The sequence below is a fragment of the Panthera tigris genome, chromosome C1 (genome assembly GCF_018350195.1).
Source record: "Panthera tigris isolate Pti1 chromosome C1, P.tigris_Pti1_mat1.1, whole genome shotgun sequence".
Lineage (NCBI taxonomy): Eukaryota > Metazoa > Chordata > Mammalia > Carnivora > Felidae > Panthera > Panthera tigris.
Window position 1 is genome coordinate 65,632,394 of NC_056667.1, and position 19,689 is coordinate 65,652,082.

At 35.2% G+C, this 19,689-nt stretch overlaps 1 protein-coding gene across 1 annotated transcript in view; it reads right to left on the minus strand.

The window, feature by feature from the left end:
* Positions 1-19,689, minus strand: part of ADGRL4 (adhesion G protein-coupled receptor L4) — a 111,273-nt gene that overhangs the window by 41,426 nt on the left and 50,158 nt on the right. Inside the window, exons 3-8 of the mRNA XM_007079197.2 lie at positions 11,487-11,639; positions 4,653-4,802; positions 4,055-4,125; positions 2,873-3,052; positions 2,574-2,757; positions 1,147-1,263 (exon numbers count right to left, since the gene is read on the minus strand). Of these exons, the coding sequence (XP_007079259.1) occupies positions 1,147-1,263; positions 2,574-2,757; positions 2,873-3,052; positions 4,055-4,125; positions 4,653-4,802; positions 11,487-11,639 (855 nt within the window). The remainder of the gene's footprint in view (positions 1-1,146; positions 1,264-2,573; positions 2,758-2,872; positions 3,053-4,054; positions 4,126-4,652; positions 4,803-11,486; positions 11,640-19,689) is intronic.

A 19,689-nucleotide genomic window follows, 5' to 3' on the forward strand; every position in this document is an offset into this window, starting at 1 on the left:
ATGGCCTAGTTATTTTTTCTTTGTTTTGTGGCCTTCCGTGTCTTACTATTGTATAAAAATGACAAGAAAAAAAAAGAGGATAATATCAACAGATTAGGAAAAAATCCCATATTAGTGTCATACAAATTTTTTTAAAAGATATTCTTCTGAGAATGAATGTGCAGGATGTTAAAAAAAAAGACACATCCATTTATGAAATGACGTCTATAAAAAACCATATGTGTGTTATTAAATATGCTTTTCATTTATATTTATGACCACCCACATATTCTTTGAGAAGCTATTATAATTCATGTCTTTTCTAGGTACTATATTTTGACCTATATGAAAACAAAAACAATTCTTCTATTGGCAGAGATTTTTTTTTTTCCTAAGGGCGTTGCATTAAGAGAGCAGATAAATGGTTAAAATAGCTGCTTGCTTGCCTTTGGTTAGGTGACAAAGACAAGCTGGTCAGGGTTGATTTCTTTGTTAACTTCCTCCCTACTAGTACTGGTTCTGTATTGTTTGTTGATGTGCATGGAGACAAATCCATTAACTTCATTGTGCCTTTGCTCTAGTAACCATAAAATGAGGAAATTAAGTTAGATAATCATCAAGTCACCTGCTGGTACTGGCATTTTCTGATTCCATTTCCTAAGAAAGCCTGCCAGTTGAAAAGTTTACTGTACAAAGACCAAGAAATGACAAGTGGGAAAGAAATCCAAGCCTAAACAATAACTTTCTGTCTTTCTGAACATTATTTGTCTTCCTCACACACTCACAAATTCAGTCTCCCAATGAGGAATATGAAGGATTGCTGAAGAAGAAATATTAAAAGAATTCTATGCAAATTATAGCACCTATGACTGATGAGAAACAAGGAATGAAATGACAGTTCCTTTATATATTTCATTAGAATTTCAACAATATCAGACAGTTTCAGAGATTGGGCATAACACAAGATGGATACAGATACTGGCAGCTAAAATTCTCACCACGTATTTATATCAGAATGAAAATCTCAAGTACAAATACAGAAATTCTGTATAGAAACATCAAATATTTGCTATAAGAAATCACATGGGTATATATGATATAATCAAAGGCATGATAAGTATTTATTGCAAATCACTGACATTGAATATAAGACTATCAAAGTCTTACCATATGAATCATATGCAGCTTTTCTCTTTGGAAATATCTTTATATAATCTCCATCCACATTCATATGGGGATGAATATATTTCATGTGATTTGAATCAAAACAGAAAGTTTTGAGAGCTGAAACAAAATCACAAAAATCATAAATTCTCTGAAATTAGTTTATTCAGTGTATTCATTTAGTTAGGAACATTGTTATCCATCATTATTGTATTTCAACTTTTTTATGGTAGGTAGAATGAACACATTCTGAACATGCCTGGACCTTATAGTTTATATCTAAAAATCTAACTCAAGTTTTAACTTTCTAATTTCACCATAGCACTCATGGTTTAATTTAATCTTTATTGAGTTAAATGAAAGACAAAATATGTATGTACACCAGGGAGCTATAAACTATAATTACTAAACCAAAGATAAGCAACCACAATGGTATAGAGGATGGTGTATAATTTACTATATGGAGAGTGATTGAGTTAAATTCTCGAGTGATAATTTCTTTACCTGGGGTAGTTCACCTTTTTTATGCAAGAACATCACAGAAATGCAAGGCTCCTATATATTAGTCATAAAGCTTGCTACTTTAATTTTGAGTAAGTGGTAAGTATATATAACACTCTGATATAACAGAGTGATTTTTGCTTACCTGCTGTTGCACAGCAAGATGTCTCCCAGACAATACAATATAGATGAATGCAATGATTATCAGAAAATATACTTTGTTTCCTCAGAACAACTTTATAGGCATCTTCACTTTGATTCAAATTCTGAATGTTCTAAGTATGAGATTGCATGAAGGAGGAAACGTTCTAGTTTGCTATGTTGATTGTTTCATATCAGAAAATCTGTCTAGAACTGTCTTTGGTCAAGGTAGACCCTAAGAAGTCCTGAGATGACTAACTCAAAATGACAAGGGAGTATTGTACTCTGAGCATTTAAATGCTAAATAGCTCAGGAATAGGATAAGGTGCAGAAGGTACGAAGGAGGCAATGGTTAGGTACCCATCCTTTTGATTCATACTTCATTCATATTACTCTTGCAATGTGCATTGCCATTAGCTTCTGCATTGATCAAACAGCTGCCAATTCAATTAGCAGTATTTTATTTTTTTTATTTTTATTTTTTTATAATTTATTTTAAGGTTTATTTATTTTTGAGACAGAGTGAGACAGAGCATGAATGGGGGAGGGTCAGAGAGAGAGGGAGACACAGAATCTGAAACAGGCTCTAGGCTCTGAGCTGTCAGCCCAGAGCCCCGATGCGGGGCTCGAACTCACGGACCGCGAGATCATGACCTGAGCCAAAGTCGGCCGCTTAACCGACTGAGCCACCCAGGCGCCCCCAATTAGCAGTATTTTAAATACATTCCCTTTTTAGAATGGCTTGTTTAGGAAACACTATTGTTTTGAAATTGACCTTGGCTTCTTACCTATATCACTTGAATTAGTATCGAACTGAGTGGTCTTTTGGAAGTTCTGAGCTATCCTTAAAGTAGCCTGTTCAGTAGCATGCATCAGTTTTGTAAGATGAGTTCTTCTACGATTCGTAGGTAACTTGTCCCAAACGATAAATGTGTCCTTTTGAACAAAATTATTCACAGTTTTTACAAATTCCTGTTAGAAAAAAAATAGTGTGTCTTTTAAAAAAATGTTGGAATCTTACATGAATCACAGATGTAAGGGAAAGTTTAAAGCTCAGTTATATTGAGTTAAAGCTCAATATACTTACAGTAAGAGTTGAATTAGAAGGAGTGTCCTTGGTTGAATTAGTGCTATTCATGTCACCCAGTAATGGGGATGATTCAGCTAATATTTCTATATATGTAATTATATCCATCGGTGAAAGATCTTTCACAGAATTTCTATAGACTTCTTGTAGCAGAGCCACAGGTTCTTTTATGTGTCTAATCTGTACAAAAATGAGTCCAGAGAAAAGAAACCAAATTATAGTAGTACTGGAGCTTTTCAAGAATGTCAAATTTATTCTAAGTTTATTTTTCTTGTGCTATGTATTAGTAAGTTATCAGACTACACCTAAACCATAACATGCAGCACTAAAATTTGAAACTATTTACAAAGGGTGACCAAATAAAAAGCACAGAAATTACTTTAGAAAAGAAACTGCATGCTTGAATTAATAACCTTTAAACATTAGCTTTTAAAAGTTCTGAAAAATTATAACTTAATTTGAATTAGATTTTAATCAACCCGAGAAAATTCTTTACAATGTGATATATTGGAAATTTGCTTTTAGTTGATTGTTAATCATGTTGAGAGTCACACTTTCAATCACATGACAATAATTTTGTGAATGTCCTACTTTATTTACTCTTTGAAATATTTCCTTTGAAGTACAAAACCTAGTTGCATTCATTATGTCTTCTTAGAATGTGGGAATGGGCCTGGGGTCAAAGTGTGTTTTTACTATTTTATTCATCAACTTTTTTTGTATGTTAAAAATTTTTTCCAGTATACTAATAGTGAAAAAGTAATATATGTTAAATATCTAAAAGTCTTCAATGCTTTGGGGATTTTCGAATTGCTCCTTTCTATGACTCAAACAAATTATTTAAATCTCTATACGTAAATACAAGAAGATCAACTGGTTGTTACTTTTTTTTAATGTTTATTTATTTGATAGAGAGTGCTAGTGCAGGGAAGGGAAAGAGAGAGACGGACAGAGAGAGCCCCAAGCAGGCTCCACACTGTCCACATGGATCCTGATATGGGATTTGATCTCACGAACTGTGAGATCATGACCTGAGCTGAAATCAAGAGTTGGATGCTTAACTGACTGAGCCACCCAGGTGCCCCTGATTGTTAGTCTTTTTTACATGTGATGCAGGAAGGATTTTAACTGGAACCAAAATGTCAAAATATAATATATTCTTAATACAACTAGTTTACTTACTTTTGTTAACCTCTTATCAATATTTGCAGCAATACAGGCATTATCTAGATGGCAGTCTGCACTCACATTTTCTGTAGAAGAAAAAAGAGTATATAGTAAATGTTTAAAAATACTTTTTTCCTAAGATGACTATATTAATTCTAATAACTTTGCTCCCTTATTTAAATATTAAAAAAACATTCTTAACACTTGAGTTTTGTTTTCATTTTTTTGTTTTTTCATTAACATTTATTTACTTTTCATTATTTAAAGAATCTTACTCATAATAAAATACAGTGTTTATTTTCATTGCATTCATTTATTTTTCCTTATTTATTTCTATCTATTCTTTATTTTTACTCAATAAAATACACAATATTTTATGGCAAAATGGAAGATTGTAGTCACCCTACAGAACAAAGTATGTTAACTATGTGAAACATATGGTGTACCTCTTCCATTAAATAAAGCAATAGCTTTTCTTATTTCATTTTATAGACAATACAGGAATACTGGAATATTTCTTAGAAGATGCAGTTCTTTGTATACTTCACTACTGTGCAGTATTATATTTTATACAGTTCTTCGATAATACATAAAATTTCATCGTATAATTTACCTTGGCAGTAAGTGCCATCATTAGGCGTGAACTGAGATTTTCCTGTGGATGTCTGATAACCTTCCTTGCAGGAGCAATTATACCCACCGTCCACGTTTTCACATACCGCATGATCACCACAGGCAGCTGATCCACTGCACTCATCTATATCTGGAAATATTTAAAAAATTAAATTTTTATTTAGTACTTACACAGTTGCTACCTTGCTGATACAATATTAGGTATGGTTAATGATTTCATATCAAATTTTACAGGAAAGCAATGAAAATCCCATCATTTGCAGAATGACAGAGCAAAGAGCCACATACCATTTTTTTAAACCCTGATTTGGCCAATCCATTTTGAAAGTGTATTAAAAACCCCCTTTCATGGAACAACCAAACTCTTGAATTATTTTCTGAAAAGAATGAGTCATCCCCAAAGCCATTAAATGAATTTCTATCATTGACAATTTTAACATTGTCCTAATTTAATAAAGAACCAATTTTTAAAATACATCAAAAATTCTTTGTTTTCTAGTATTATGCTAAACTCAGTTTAGGGTAATCTGGAGGATAAAAAAGAATAGCCCACTTTCTTTCCAAAGCTTCTTGTTTGCAAGTAAGTTACCCTAAAAATTAGCAGAATGTGTGATGTGACTCCTTTAAAATTTTACCACAACTTATTTATTAATTTTGTCCAAGTTATATTTTACTATGATTCTTAATACACAGTCATCATAGATAAAGTAACAAATTGTGCAGAATTAAGTCTTAGATTTTCAGTAGCCATATATCAAAGTCACAATAAAAATGTTAGGTTTTAAGCTCACATAATTTATATTCTTAATTTAAAATTTTACATACTGCAGTGAAATATGTCTTGAAGTTATAAATGCAGTATAAATACTCTGCCAGTAGGCAGAGTTCCAATAGGGAATGCTTCCAAGGAACGGAAGAGTCCAAATCATTACCTTAAACTAATGCAAAGATTTTTGAGTTCTCAGCCTGGCTCTGACATCTTAGAGATACTCTGTGTTAGATTAATGAATAAGCCTGTAATCTTACGTATAAAATTTGATTAAAAAAAAACTAATAGAGTGCCACAATACTGTTTGTCATAAAAAAAGGGGGGGTAGTAATCACAGTCCAATTTAAAAAGCCATCTAGCTAGTTATCTTAAAAGTAGCTGATCCTAACTTCTCACTTCCAAAATGTAATGAAGGGACAGGATACCATTAAAAATTGAACCACCCAAAACTGGAACTGACAGTGAGCCTCCCGGCAGTTCTTGAAGAAACTTCCATTAGCCAGAAAGGCAATGGTCTTAGAATTAAGACAATTCACAGGCCTGAAAAAAAAAGGATGAGAAACTCCTAATTCTTCTTTCAAGTCTGTATATTCATAATCTGTATGACCCAGGAATCCAAGTATACTACCTTTAAAGAAACAGGAATATCGTCCTGGTACCCTCAAGCTCTTCCTCTCATTTCTGCGTATGTGTGTTTAAAGACTGCCGCTCTACACACACACATACACACACACAAAGACAGAAAATAAAGTAGGAGATGAGCAAAAGCAGGTTGACTCTTAAGATTTAGTGAACCATCCACTAAAGGATTCCAGGTTAGGGTAAAGAAAAGAAGCCAGGTGGAAGTGCAGACTAGCGTTATTATTTTTAATGACATCAATGAAGTGAAAAAAATATGTATAAGAAAACTAAAGAGTAGTTCTTTCTGGATCATGGCTGAAGAAGTAGCATGTACTGTATCCAAATAGGATAACACCCCAATGAAGATGTGACAGACCCATGTGACATCATAGATAGAATCATTTATTTCATGAATAAGAAACTTAGGTTCTCTGAATGCCCATGTTATATATTTTTATTTTATTTTATGTTTTTAATTTTTTTAATGTTTACTTACTTTCAAGAGAGACAGAGAGACAGAGAGAGAGACAGAGAGAGAGTGTGAGCAGGGGAGGGGCAGAGAGAGAGAAGGAGACGAATCCGAAGCAAGCTCCAGGCTCTGAACTGTCAGCACATAGCCCGAAGTGGGACTCTGACTCACAAGCCATGAGCTGAAGTCAAACACTTAACCGACTGAGCCACCCAGGCACCCCATGCCCATGTTTCATATTTTTAGATGCCTTATATGGCTAACAGGAAATGAGGTATTGATTTCTCTTAATTTTAAAATTATTTAAAGGTGCAACTCTTCTTGGCAACTTTGTCCCAAACCCAATGTCTAAGCAACATAGAAATCTTTGCAAACTCAATTTCCACCCTCTCTTGTGCATTTTGGACACAGGTATATATAACGTTGGTGTTCGTAACTGACGGTGTTTCAGTTTTTCCCTGTGCATCCTCCATGCCTGTGGTGCTTCTTGGGGTCTCCGCTCTAGTTCAAGCCTTTCTACCACCACTCACTTTGCTAGTTATCATCCCAGAATGTCAGCCTTGGATCATGTAGGGTATTTCAAGCTCTAAGTTCACCAAGTGACAAAACAGTAATCAAAAATAATAAGGAGGTAGTAGCTTGGGAGACCAGCATTCAAGATTAACATTATGAAAATTTTCATATTCTGACTCCAAATGTTATACAAGAATATTAATTAACCTACCAAAGTAATCCTTTAAAAATCTTAATCATCCCATTAAAGGACTGTTTTCCAGATTATTTATACTTTTCTTGCTTATACTTTTTGTTTTTATAACTTATTTACTCAAATGTGTAAGTGCAGTTGGCTGAATTTGATATCCTTCTCACTCTGTGCCTTGGTAGTAGAGTTTATTGAATCTAACCTAATAATGGAGTGTGTGACAACTGGCTATGTACCAGACTAGTCAAAAAGCTTCTACTAGTGTCAGGATATCCCTCTACGCCCCTTGCAACCGAGTAATGTAGACAGAATCATCAGATATTGAAAGAGTATGCCATGCCCAAATAAGATGCAACTGGTTTACCAAAATGAACGTGATATTTTGCAGTAAGACCTACACTAACTTCTCTAGCATTCTCTTGCAGGGCCTCATTAGCTGAGATCTAATCAAATCACTATGTGTCCTTCTTACAGGTAAAGGCCCTGTAGAGGATCTTAACTCAAATTCTAGCTGTAATACTCATTAGTTTTGTGACTTTGGGTAATACTCTAAAAAATACCTTTTACTTCAAAAGAGTTCTTTTTTAAAACAAATGAGGAAATGTACATGAAGGTGTTTTGAACTAGTGCCCAAGATATAATAGGCCCAGTGATTCTATTCAGACTGCATGTTTTCTTAATAGCAGGAGCCCTGTGAATATGTAAGTTTGGAGAAAACATATTGATAATGAGTGTCTCATTAGACTGCCATGTCTTGGTACTCCCCAGAGATGTAAAAGAGGAAAAGAACCCCCACCTCAGCTTAATAAAAGTTAAATTGCTACTCTGGAATTATTTCAGTCAGGCTAGAATTGGCATACCATATTTAATAACTGATCCACTTTTTCTACCACCAACCTAACACTGGGCTTAATACTAATAAGGTGATTTTGCCAAACGTAAGCACATCATAACAATTGTTTGCTTGGTTTGCACATCAAAAAATTCACTTGGTACTTTTCATTAGTGAGGTTGTGCTTGTTTTTCATGTCTACAATGAGCCAACCCAACAGTGTTTTATCATAATCTTCTTTCAAAACATGATCATATGATTGTTTTGATTCTTACAATTTTCATCAATAACTGATTTGTCTAACGTTTAACTCACACACTGCGAAGAAAAGATAAAATGTTCAATTACTGAAAGTAATTTGTGAAGACAAACTGGATGTTAATATTATCCAAAGCCATAAAAAAATCTGAAATTATCAGCATACCCAAGGCAATGCGGCATAAAAAATTACAAGCAGTAAACGCTTGGTCTTAAGCACTTAGTAAATGTGAAGCTTTTAGGTTCTACTCATTTGGCCTTGGGAGAACCACTTTCCTATTGGATGCCTCTTTTTTCCCATTTGTGAAATGCAAGTCTGGAACCAGGTCTCTTGGGAGGAAGCTAGGTATCTGAAATTCTGTTTTACTGTAATTACAGGGGAAGGCAAATACACAGGACACTAAATCTGCCTCAAATCCTTTTGCAACAAAATGATCTTATCTGTGGCCAATAGTATTTGAATATAGACTAAAGGCAAAGAATTTTGCTTGGGTCTTTTCTTGCCCTGAATTGGAGTTTTTCATTATTTATTTTTAGAGATTCCTAATGACTATAATTACCAGACATGTCAAATTTAAGGATCAGGTAAACTTTCAAATCAGAGGCAACACTAATGTAAAAGGAAACAGAATTATAGTTCTCTGTTCAAATTCTCCTGAGGATTATCATAGTGCACAATGAAAATTACTATAGGACTAGAGAAAAAAAAAGATACAACTGTTCTAATTCTCAAAAAAGCTTAATCCTTAAGGACAACAAAATTGGTGAGAAATAACAATGTTCCAGAGAACAAGTTTTTCAGTGAATCATCCATCAAATGAAACAGGTAGAAACTGAAGGACTCAATATTGGGTACTGGGTTTTAATATAGTTCTTGTGTTTACTGATTGCTTAAAATAGCTAAAAAGGGAATTAGCCAAAACTTAGGGGCATTCTATAGTATCTCAATAATAAATGAGTGTTGGGAGAAAGAGTCATAAATTACAAATATGTTATACCTCCATGAAACGTTGGCATTCAATCATCTTTGTGTGTATGTGTTTTTTCTGTGTCTGTGATTCAATTTTTTTCTAATATAGGAATTCTCTACTTGTAAGAAACACAGACAGAGAAATACAGCGTTTTGTGAATTGAAGCATATTAAAAGTAAAAATGATCAGATGAAAAGACTGATGTCTTCCAGAGACAAGAGGAAATGGAGAACATAGTTAAAATTAAGTGATTAAGATGTTGTGAGTTATATTTCTTCACTAACTGGAACATTTCTAGTAAAGCTTACAGAGCTACGTAATTAGAACTTAACTACTAAAGCTAAAACACACATATGCATAACATTCTAAGAAGACAAGCAACAAGAGCAGAGGTTTGAGAATATCAAATGGTGAGGTATTACAAGTTTTCTGGGGAGCTTCATAGACTAGATCCTGAATATACTGTAAAGCTATATTCCAATAAAATTTTTTGCTGCAAACACTAAAAGTGAAGTTATCGTTCAATTGTCTCATATTTTAAGTCTTTTATGCCCTTGCAAAACTTGATCCTCTGCACTTGCAAGATTCAGATCAATGCATAAGATGTAGATGGCCACCTGCTTTAGCCTCCTGTAGCTTTCTGGATACGAGACTGTGATTCTAATCCTCCTTTTACCTAAACATGTGAATCAGAAGTAGCCCTCACTTATCTTAGAGATCAAATGAGGAGAACAAACTCTTTTCTGTTTATATAGCGGAGTAAATGTTATGAACCACAGGTACACGAGACAGGATAATTTCTTTGATGGAGACATTTCACTGATGAAGTTTCTTTGAACACTGTCTCCTAACTTCTCATGTGTTAATAAGAACATAGCTAGACTTCTCCTTAGCTCACTAAGGAGAATCTCAGTAGGGAACTAAGCAAAGCTTTAGTGTGATGTAGATTAGCCTGGGTGTCTCTCTTTTAGCTAACTGTGTAAAGTGAAAGCAGCACATTACCTTAGCCACGTTGCATATAGAGTCATGAGTTCTAATAAAATATCTTCTCTTGGCCATGTGATTTCACTCGCAGGGTCTCAGTTCATGTATTCATTTTGCAGATTAGTATCAACCATAATTAATTATACTAGTTGTTGGTAAATTGGACAGTGTTGTATAAACCGTGATTAAGATGATTTATAACTTACTTTCAAAGTTAAAAGTCTTTGGCCCCAGAGAATTTGCCCCTGAAAATTGTTCAACTTTTTGAATTTCTGAAACAATCTTTTTTTTCTCCGACTTTAATCCAAATTCTATAGGATCTGATATATCAAATGCATGACCAAATTACAACAGAAGGACATTAAAAAAACTTCTAGATACTCTCTTCAGACTCAGAATAATATTTCACTTAGGGATTTAATTGAAATTATTATCATCATTCCAGAAAACATTTTAGTAAACCTGAAATGATTTTCTAAATAGGACTCAAGTGTTCAGAAAAACTTAATGCAGATCTTAAGTGTAACTACCTTTCAGCTGACAATACTAAAAGCAGTAGAACAATTCTTTTATTTATTTATTTAAAAAAATGTTTATTTATTTATTTTGAGAGAGACAGAAAGCGAGAGCAGAGGAGGGGCAGAGAAAGGGAGAGAATCCCAAGCCGGCTCCATTCTGTCAGCATAGAGCTGGATCTGACAACCATGAGACCTGAGCTGAAACCAAGACTCCAATGCTTAACTGACTGAACCACCCAGGCACCCCTAGAACAAGTCTTTTAGAAGTAATGCCTTTCTGAACATTTTCTGAGAAAATGTAGAGCCCATCTCAGAGTGCATATTTATAAAAGCATCAATATCTTGCCATGCAAATCGTAGTTTTCTTGAATTAACATATTATTCTCAAGTGTAAATATTTATCCTGTGGTTTGCCACCACACTAGATTTCATACTTTCATGATTTTTTTTCTTATGAACTGCTTGATTTTCTCCCCTGATTTTTTTTTCTTACATCTTTAGATAAATATTCCATAGTAACTGACTAAACAGTGTTAGAAGACTAAAAGAATTAATGAAATTTCTAAAAGTACTGCACATCTAGGGTACGCTCAAAGACTGGCAGAATTTGGTTCAAATATTATTTAATCTCTGGAGGTAATAAGCAATAAGTGAGAGGTACCGATTTTAAGTTAGGTAGTCAAACTTACCTATGCAGAGGGTTCCATCATTTGTGATAAACCTGTCCTGGTTACTGCTGGATCTGAAACCAGGTGCACACATACAGTAGTAACTTCCCTCTGTGTTAGTGCAGTTGGCATTTTCACCACAGGACTGGGTCAAATTTCCACACTCATTATCATCTGTGGACATATCAATTTAAAACATTATTTTTATATAATTGAAATTGATTTCTAATATTTCCTACCAGGATTTGGGAATTGTGACTGTTAAACAGTATAAGGTAATGCGATGTCAATTTCTAGGAAAAATTAATGGTCCGATCGACATTCCACCCTGTGTTATTCTTATTTACAGTGGGAAGCCTTCTTTGTTGTTGCAAAGCAAAATAGAATCTCTTATTTCTGAAACACGGAACATAGTTATCGGATGTATACTGGGACATTTTCCAGATTTTATATGAAATTTAATTATAATAATGTCAATACATATATACTCATTTGTAAGTTTATAATTCTCTTTATAATTAGTCAAAAGCATATCGTAAGTTAAAAAAATCAGAGATTACAAATTGACATGTTCTAATCATGTACCATTTATCTTTATTACTTATTCCCTAGAAGAATTTCGCATTACTAGGTTTCTTCACTTATTCATTAATATTTTTATTCATTACTATGTGCATTTTATTGTCCTATAGAAGAGTACACAAATACAAAAAAATTATATCATCGTCCAAGGCTTTGCCTAATAGTATTGTAAAACAACTTATCAGAAAATATATAGGTTCATAAGCCCTTTGTAAAAATTAGAAAGCAAATTGATATAATCTGTCAAGTAAATAAAACCAAAAGTACGTGCTTTTCCATAGTGATCATGAGGGACTGGAAGAGACAGAAAATATTTTCAGGTGGCACCAAATCTTGCTGTAGGTTGAATTATGTCTTGCAAAAAGATATGTTCAAGTCTTAAGCCTGTGTCTTGTTGACTATGACTTTATAAACAGGGCATTTGCAGATGTAATCAAGTTGAGGTTATACTGAATTAGGTGGACCCTAATCCAGTGACTGGTATCCTTAAAATAAATTATATGGGAAATGTGGACATGAAGACACAGAAGAGAAAGCTATGTGAAAACAGAGAAAGAGCTTGAAGTGAATGTAGGATAGATAAGTATTGGGTAGAGAGCAGGAAGGTCACTAACAGGAAGGCAGAATGTTGGGCAAAGATGCAAGCAGAAGGTCATTGAAACATTTCTGAAGGTACAGGGAAGCCCAATTGGGGAACACAGAGAGAAATCATGAGGGAATTGTAAAAACAAAGTTGGAAAAATGCCTTTGATTTTTACCCCCCGTTTTTATCAAACCAAATTTAATTTCTCTTTAAAGAATGAATTGTTTACCATTTAATTCACACACAGGCTATTGCAGACATCTAGTGATGACTAAGAGTTGGAGAATTTTCCAACTGTTTTATAAATATGAATTCACTGAATCCTTACATAAGCTCTAGGAAGTAGCTGCCATTGTTATGCTAACTGCTGAAGAAAATAAGGACTAGAGAGAAAAGTAACTTGCCAACATCACACAGCTATTTAGTTGCAGAGCCAGGTAGTTTGGTTCCAAAGCCTGTTCTCTTAACTGTTGCATCCTGCTGCCTCTATGAGAATTATTTAAAAATGCCAAAATGTATAATAAGAATTCATCAAATGAATTATGGGTCTGTTTTGCAAGATGGAAAGATATCGAGGTAGTGACTTCAGAAGGAAAATGGAAACTTTATTCAAATTCTATTTTTTAAAGTTTATTTATTTATTTTGAGAGAGAGAGAGAGAGAGAGAGAGAGAGAGAGAAAGCAGAGGAGGGGCAGAGAGAGAGGGAAAGAGAGAATCCCAAGCAGGCTCCACACTGCCAGTGTGTAGCTGGACGTGGGGCTCAAAGTCACAAACAGTGAGATCATGACCTGAGCTGAGATCAAGCATTGGAGGCTTAACCGAATGAACCACCCAGGCGCCCCTGCATTTCATCTTTAACTTACATTTTATTTCCACTTCCTCATTTTCAAACATTAAGAATATAAGTATAGAAGTTAACATATGGCAGACAACTAAAGATGAATTCCTCTCTTTTTTCAAAAATGACTACTATGGACAGGTCAGGTAAGATTTGCAAATCCCATTTATATGCTTTGTCACTTTGAATTATTATATTAATTATAATAGACTAACTGCTATAAATGTATCTAAACATGTAATGGCTCAGTACAATAAAAAGATTATTGACTGCTCTAGACAGACACCACGGTTAGTGTTCAGGTAATTTTTCCACAATCAATGGTTCAGGGACACAGGGTGTCCTGTGTAATGTAATGACTCCACCACCCCAGAGGCCTTCCAAACTCTCTGTATTGATCCAGGTAGGGAGCTAGGGTTGAACAGAGCATAAGAGAGTCATGGGTCATGTCTGTAAAAGTCATCTATCACTCAAACCCACGAACCTGAGACTGATCTGAGCCAAGATCAAGAGTTGGACGCTTAACTGACTGAGGCACCCAGGTGCCCTCATATTATGGAACTATTAAAAGATGTTATGGAAAGAGAAGGAAATAATGTCATTGATGTCTTTTCAACTCCCACCTAACTGCAGGGCAGTTTTCTACCTTGTAGTTTTCAGGAGAACACCTTTTTTATGATTTATTTTTTATTTTATAGAGACAGAGTGTAGTGTGAGTGGAGGAGACAGGCAGAAGGAAAGAGAGAGAGGCAGACAGACAGACAGAGAAAGAGAGAATCTAAGCAGGCTCCACACTCAGTGCAGAGCCCGAGGTGGGACTTGATCTCACAACCCTGAGATCATGACCTGAGCTGAAATGAAGTTGGAAGCTTAACTGACTGAGGCACCCAGGAGCCTCCAGGGGAACACCTTATAAAACAGGGTTGTATGACTAACATTACTGCCATTCACTGAAGGCTCCCAACGAACCAGGGCACCATACTAAACACATCATATACATTATCTGACACACATTTTTAATCCTCACATAAACCTTATGATGCAGACATTATTCCTATTTTACAAACAAAACTGAAATATAAAAAGTTGGATTACCTTGCCCAAAGGCACACAAACAGTAAGTGGCAAAGTCTGATTCAAGCCTGGACCATTCTGAATGTTGAAATGATCTCATCTTTCTTAAATACATTATAAAAAGAGTTCATAGTGGTAACAAGCTCCCATTTATTGAGTGTTTATTATGTGCTAGTCACTGTGATAGAAAGATTACTGTAAAATGGAAAATACATTGTGACTAACTCAGAAGACTGTCAAGAGGATTAAAGAAATTGATGTTCAGACAATGCTCAGAGTAGAGCCTAGCATGTTTTAAGCAGTATATACAGGCTGCTAATGTCTTTATTATTTGAAAAATAATACTCCTACCATTTTAATTGCTAGAAATTTGTTTGTACTCTGCTTAAGATTCTTAACAGCTACTTGGCCACTAGCATGTAATGTCATCCCTTCTCTGTGTAGAGGGAGCTTCCAAACTGTGGGAACCAGTTTAAATCACTTATCTTTATCCATCTATAACAATAAAGATATTTGTAGGGGCACCTGGGTGGCTCAGTCAGTTGAGCATCTGACTTTTTATTTCAGTTCAGGTCATGATCTCACGGTTTGTGAATTTAAGCCCTGCACTGGACTCTGCCTTGACAGTGAGGAGCCTGCTTAAGATTCTCTCTCTCTTTCCCTCTCTGCCTCTCTCTCTCAATCTCGCACAGACTCTGTCTCTCAAAAATAAATAAATAATTTACAAAAAGAGAATCTCTAAGTTCTCAAAATTAGTTTTCCCATAATTCAGTTTTTAAAAATTTCAGTAATTTAATGCTGCTCATTATAATTCTTTGGAAGAACGCTGAGAAGAAAGAAAGAAAAGAAAAATCATTTGTAACTCCATTACACAAAGATAACCACTCATCTCTTGAGGCATTTTTATTTGAAACATAATTCAGATGCAAAATATCTAGTTCTGTATATGGCTTTACACAGTACCATTATATTAACATTTTCCCCCCTAGGAATTACATGTTATTTAAGTTAGCTGAAATATCAACAAGATGGTGTTATTTCACTTTATGATGTGGAAATATACAGTTTCCTTAAAAAAAAGATCTCTGTGAACAGACTTTTGAATATTTGAGACCTGATCTTGACTGTTAACGATGAGGTCCAAAGCTCAACAAATATAAGATCTTAATGACTAGTAGGATGTCCTACAATTCAGATCTATTTCATGGTAAGACTTGTAGGACTCTGTGTTAGACTCCTTTCCTAGGCCCAAGGGAGGCCTGTTCCTAAAACAAAGGAAGCACTTTGGAGTGTCTTTTGCTCTGAGCACACACCTAAATTTCTACAATGGGCATACTACCATTTCAACTGCTTTAAAAAAATCAGTTCAAGAGAAAAACCAGTCAGCCTTCGAGAAGCAAGAACATTGTCTCTAATATCTAGAGCAGGGCTAGGCCAGGCCTTGCACCTAGATTTGTGTGTGTGTGTGTGTGTGTGTGTGTGTGTGTGTGTATTTGCATCAGGCCTCTTTCTACCTTACCTTAATAGACACCTCTCTCTAATCCCTTGTTCACTGAAAGCTCTAAACCCCAGCATAATACCTGATTTATTCTTGTATAAATAGGACAGAGCAGCAAGAGAAGAGTTTTGAACTCCCCTGAGAGGCCAACAACTCAGAGATAGATAAGAACAAAGATTGAGCTCTCAAAACTCTATGCTCTATAGGCCAGGTAGGTGACTCCACCAAGTGTCAGATAACAGAAGGCAGTATGGCTTGTGATACTGGGAAGTATGTACTTTACCTAAAGGATTAACATTTTTAAAAATTCAAAAAGCATATTTAAAACACTTAGTTCATGTGTAGCATTTGGCTAGACATTTGTCAACCCTTAGCTAAAACACATGGAGGCTGGAGGAGTTGAGAAAAATTGCTGAGAATCTGACAGTAAAGTCAGAGAAATTTTGAATGGCTTTATATAAAGTGGGCTGAAGAGTTAATACTTTATTAACATGTATATATTTAATTATTAATTTATTCTGTAAACAGAGATATCTTACACAACTCTAATGACAATATGTACATATACGCTCACAGAGCAAGCATTTGTTTATGTACACACACAAAAACCTAGTTTATTAAAATTAACTGAGAGTAGCTCACAGATTGAACACAATCATCTAAATCAAGTAAAAGAAAAATATCTCATAACACTAGGTTTGATTCAATCATTTAGTTACTCAAATATTTATGGAGTTTCCTAGTTCCCAAATGTGGATATGATCTATACTGGGAAATAAGTAAAAATTAATCAAAAAGTCAGGATATGTGCCCTGCTGTCAGAGTTCACATTCTAAAGCAAGTTAACACAGGAGCATATAATTGAGTTCTTATTAAAATAAAAGTTTCAATTTTTATCTCAAAATTTGACTCCTTTTACAGCATACTGGGAGAAGTTTATATTAACTTTAAAAGAAATTGTGCTCTCAGATCAGTTATTGGTAATATAGAGAACGATGAAGATTTTATCCCTTGTGGCCTATAGCTGAAAAATGATATGCAAAAATACAGAGAAAAAGGACTCACTAGGTCTGAGGTATTGGTAAGAGTCCAATAAAATGAGACACTATATCAACTGATTATGTTTCTAAAAGTAAATTAAACATGGCAATATGTTATTGGACCTCAACACATTTTTAAAAGTCTTGGGTGACATTATGAATAGGCAGAAAAAAAGAGATTAACAATGAGTTTTGTGTCTTTCTCTACTGTGTGGTTTTGAGCACTTGACCTTTTAGCTTTCTTATCAAGAATTGGGAAATAAAAGTATTTTGTTATCTCTCGCCCAATCTTCTGGACTGGATATACAATAAGGACTAATTCCCTAATGGTCCCAGTCAAATCTTGTTTCGTAAAATAGCACTTATCTGGAAGTAACCTCCTCACTTCCCCCAAGATAGTGGAGATAGGCAAGAAATTATCTTTGTGAAGTAATATACAAATGTGAAATATTTAAATAGACTTAAGCTTTCCAGTGTCCAGCTTCATAATAATTAATTCTCAAGGAGAAAGTTTCTTTGGGTGGATATCATATAGGAAAACAGAAGGCTGCTTCTTTTGTGCTCTTATTTCCATTGTTCAAATCAACTTACCAGTTATGCTACCCACTCTCTGGAACTCTATACTGAATCCTTTGTGTGGCATAATAAAATAAATATTTAGATTAGAGTATTACTTGAAAAGTTCATTGTAACACCATTAAGTGGGAAATAAAATTTTTAAAAGTTATAAAAACTGTTAAGGAGAAATAGTAACATTTTTTCAGCCAAAATTTTCAGTGGTTCATGTCTAACACACTGAGTTGAGCACTCCATGCACAAAGGAGTGCTCATAGCCTGTTACATAACAGGATCCACGGCTACTGGAGAGAAGATGTACAAAGGCCCAAATTATTAGAATGTAGTGTGTGTAACAAATATAAGAGGTATTTAGCAGTGCAGTGGTAACTCAGGGGAATGGTTTCCTGGGCAAATTTTCAGGATAGAAGGGTGAAGGTTATTTGTAGGGAAGGTTTAGAAGAGGAGGGGATGCTGGAAACGGCAATGAAGTATATAAGAAATTAGACAAACTAGGGTGCCTGGGTGGCTCAGTTGGTCTGACTTCAGCTCAGGTCATGATCTCATGGTACATGAGTTCGAGCCCCACACTGGACTCGCTGCTGTCAGCACAGAGCCTGTTTCGATCCTCTGTCCCTTTCTCTCTCTGCCCCTCCCCCACTCATTCTCTCTCTCTCTCTCTCTCTCTCTCTCTCTCTCAAAACTAAAAAACAAAACTTAAAAAAAAAGAATTTAAATGAAAGGAGCCCCCAATAATCCTTTCAAAGGAAAGAGCTTCCCCAAATGTCTGGAGGCCTGTAGGAACAGCATATTTTATAGGAGAGCTATATTGTTGAACACTGGGTATGAGGGTAGAGATGAAGAGCAAGAAACTGCGCAGGTAGGCGTGGCCTGAACTGAGAACACACTTGCTAAGAATTTGGGACTATATTCAGTGGGTAAGAAAATAGCCATCATCAGGTTTATGTAGTAGAAAAATCGGATTAGATTTGGATTTCAAAACAGTTTTGGAAATATAAGGAAAAATAGCTAAGATCCAAGTAGACCCAACAGAACACTACAAGACATGAAGAACTAACTTAGGGGCACCTGGGTGGCTCAGTGGGTTAAATGTATGACTCTTGGTTTTGGCTTAGGTCACGATCCCGCAGTTCATTAGATTGAATCCCATATCAAGCTCTGCACTGACAGCATGGAACTGGCTTGGGATTCTCTCTTTCTTTCTCCTTCCACCCCTCTCCTGCTCATGCTTTCTTTCCCTCTCTCACAATAAATGAGTAAACTTAAAAATTAAAAAAAAATTGTATCAGCTGGATAATGGTTACATGTGGTTCTTTATATTATTATTATTATTTTTACTTTTGTGTGTTTGGATTTTTCATAATAAAATAATTTCTAAAACATTGGTGAGGATTGGAGACTAATAGGACACGAGTTAATTGGAGATAGAGGAAGTAGGGATGACTCCCAGGTTCCAAATTGGAGGAATTTCACTGACAAAATGATCCACTTACCAGGACAGGGGGAGGCAGAGGAGGAGCTTCCTTAGGGGCTAAGGAGAGAGTTTCCTTTTGGAAACGGAAAGACTGAGGTGCCTTTAGGACATTTAGAAAGGAGTATTAACAGTTGGGCAGTCAACTATATAGCCATAGATTGTTTAATCGCCAGGTAAAACACAAGGCTTCCTCCTCTTCCAGGGGATGCATCAGAATCAAGAGCCTGGCATTTATTCAGCTCTAGTGCAAGAAACAAGCCTGCTGTCTTTGTACTTCTCTTTGGGTAGGCCCACTCTCCTGACTCAACCTGCTTTGATCTCCATGGTTTTCATGAGTGTTGCTGTCACCTTACTGCACTCTTGTTTTTCCTTTTGTTGTTGCTGTTGTTTCTTATATGTTTTTACTTGGGTTTGATCTTCCTACCAACTGAGTGATACAGCCCAGAGGTTAGGATGTGAGAGTAAAGGACAAGGACCAAGGAAGCCTTTTAATTTTTGTTCCCAGTGCTGGCCAGAAAAATCTTTGGGGTTCCACATGGTTCAATCCAGCTTACCCGA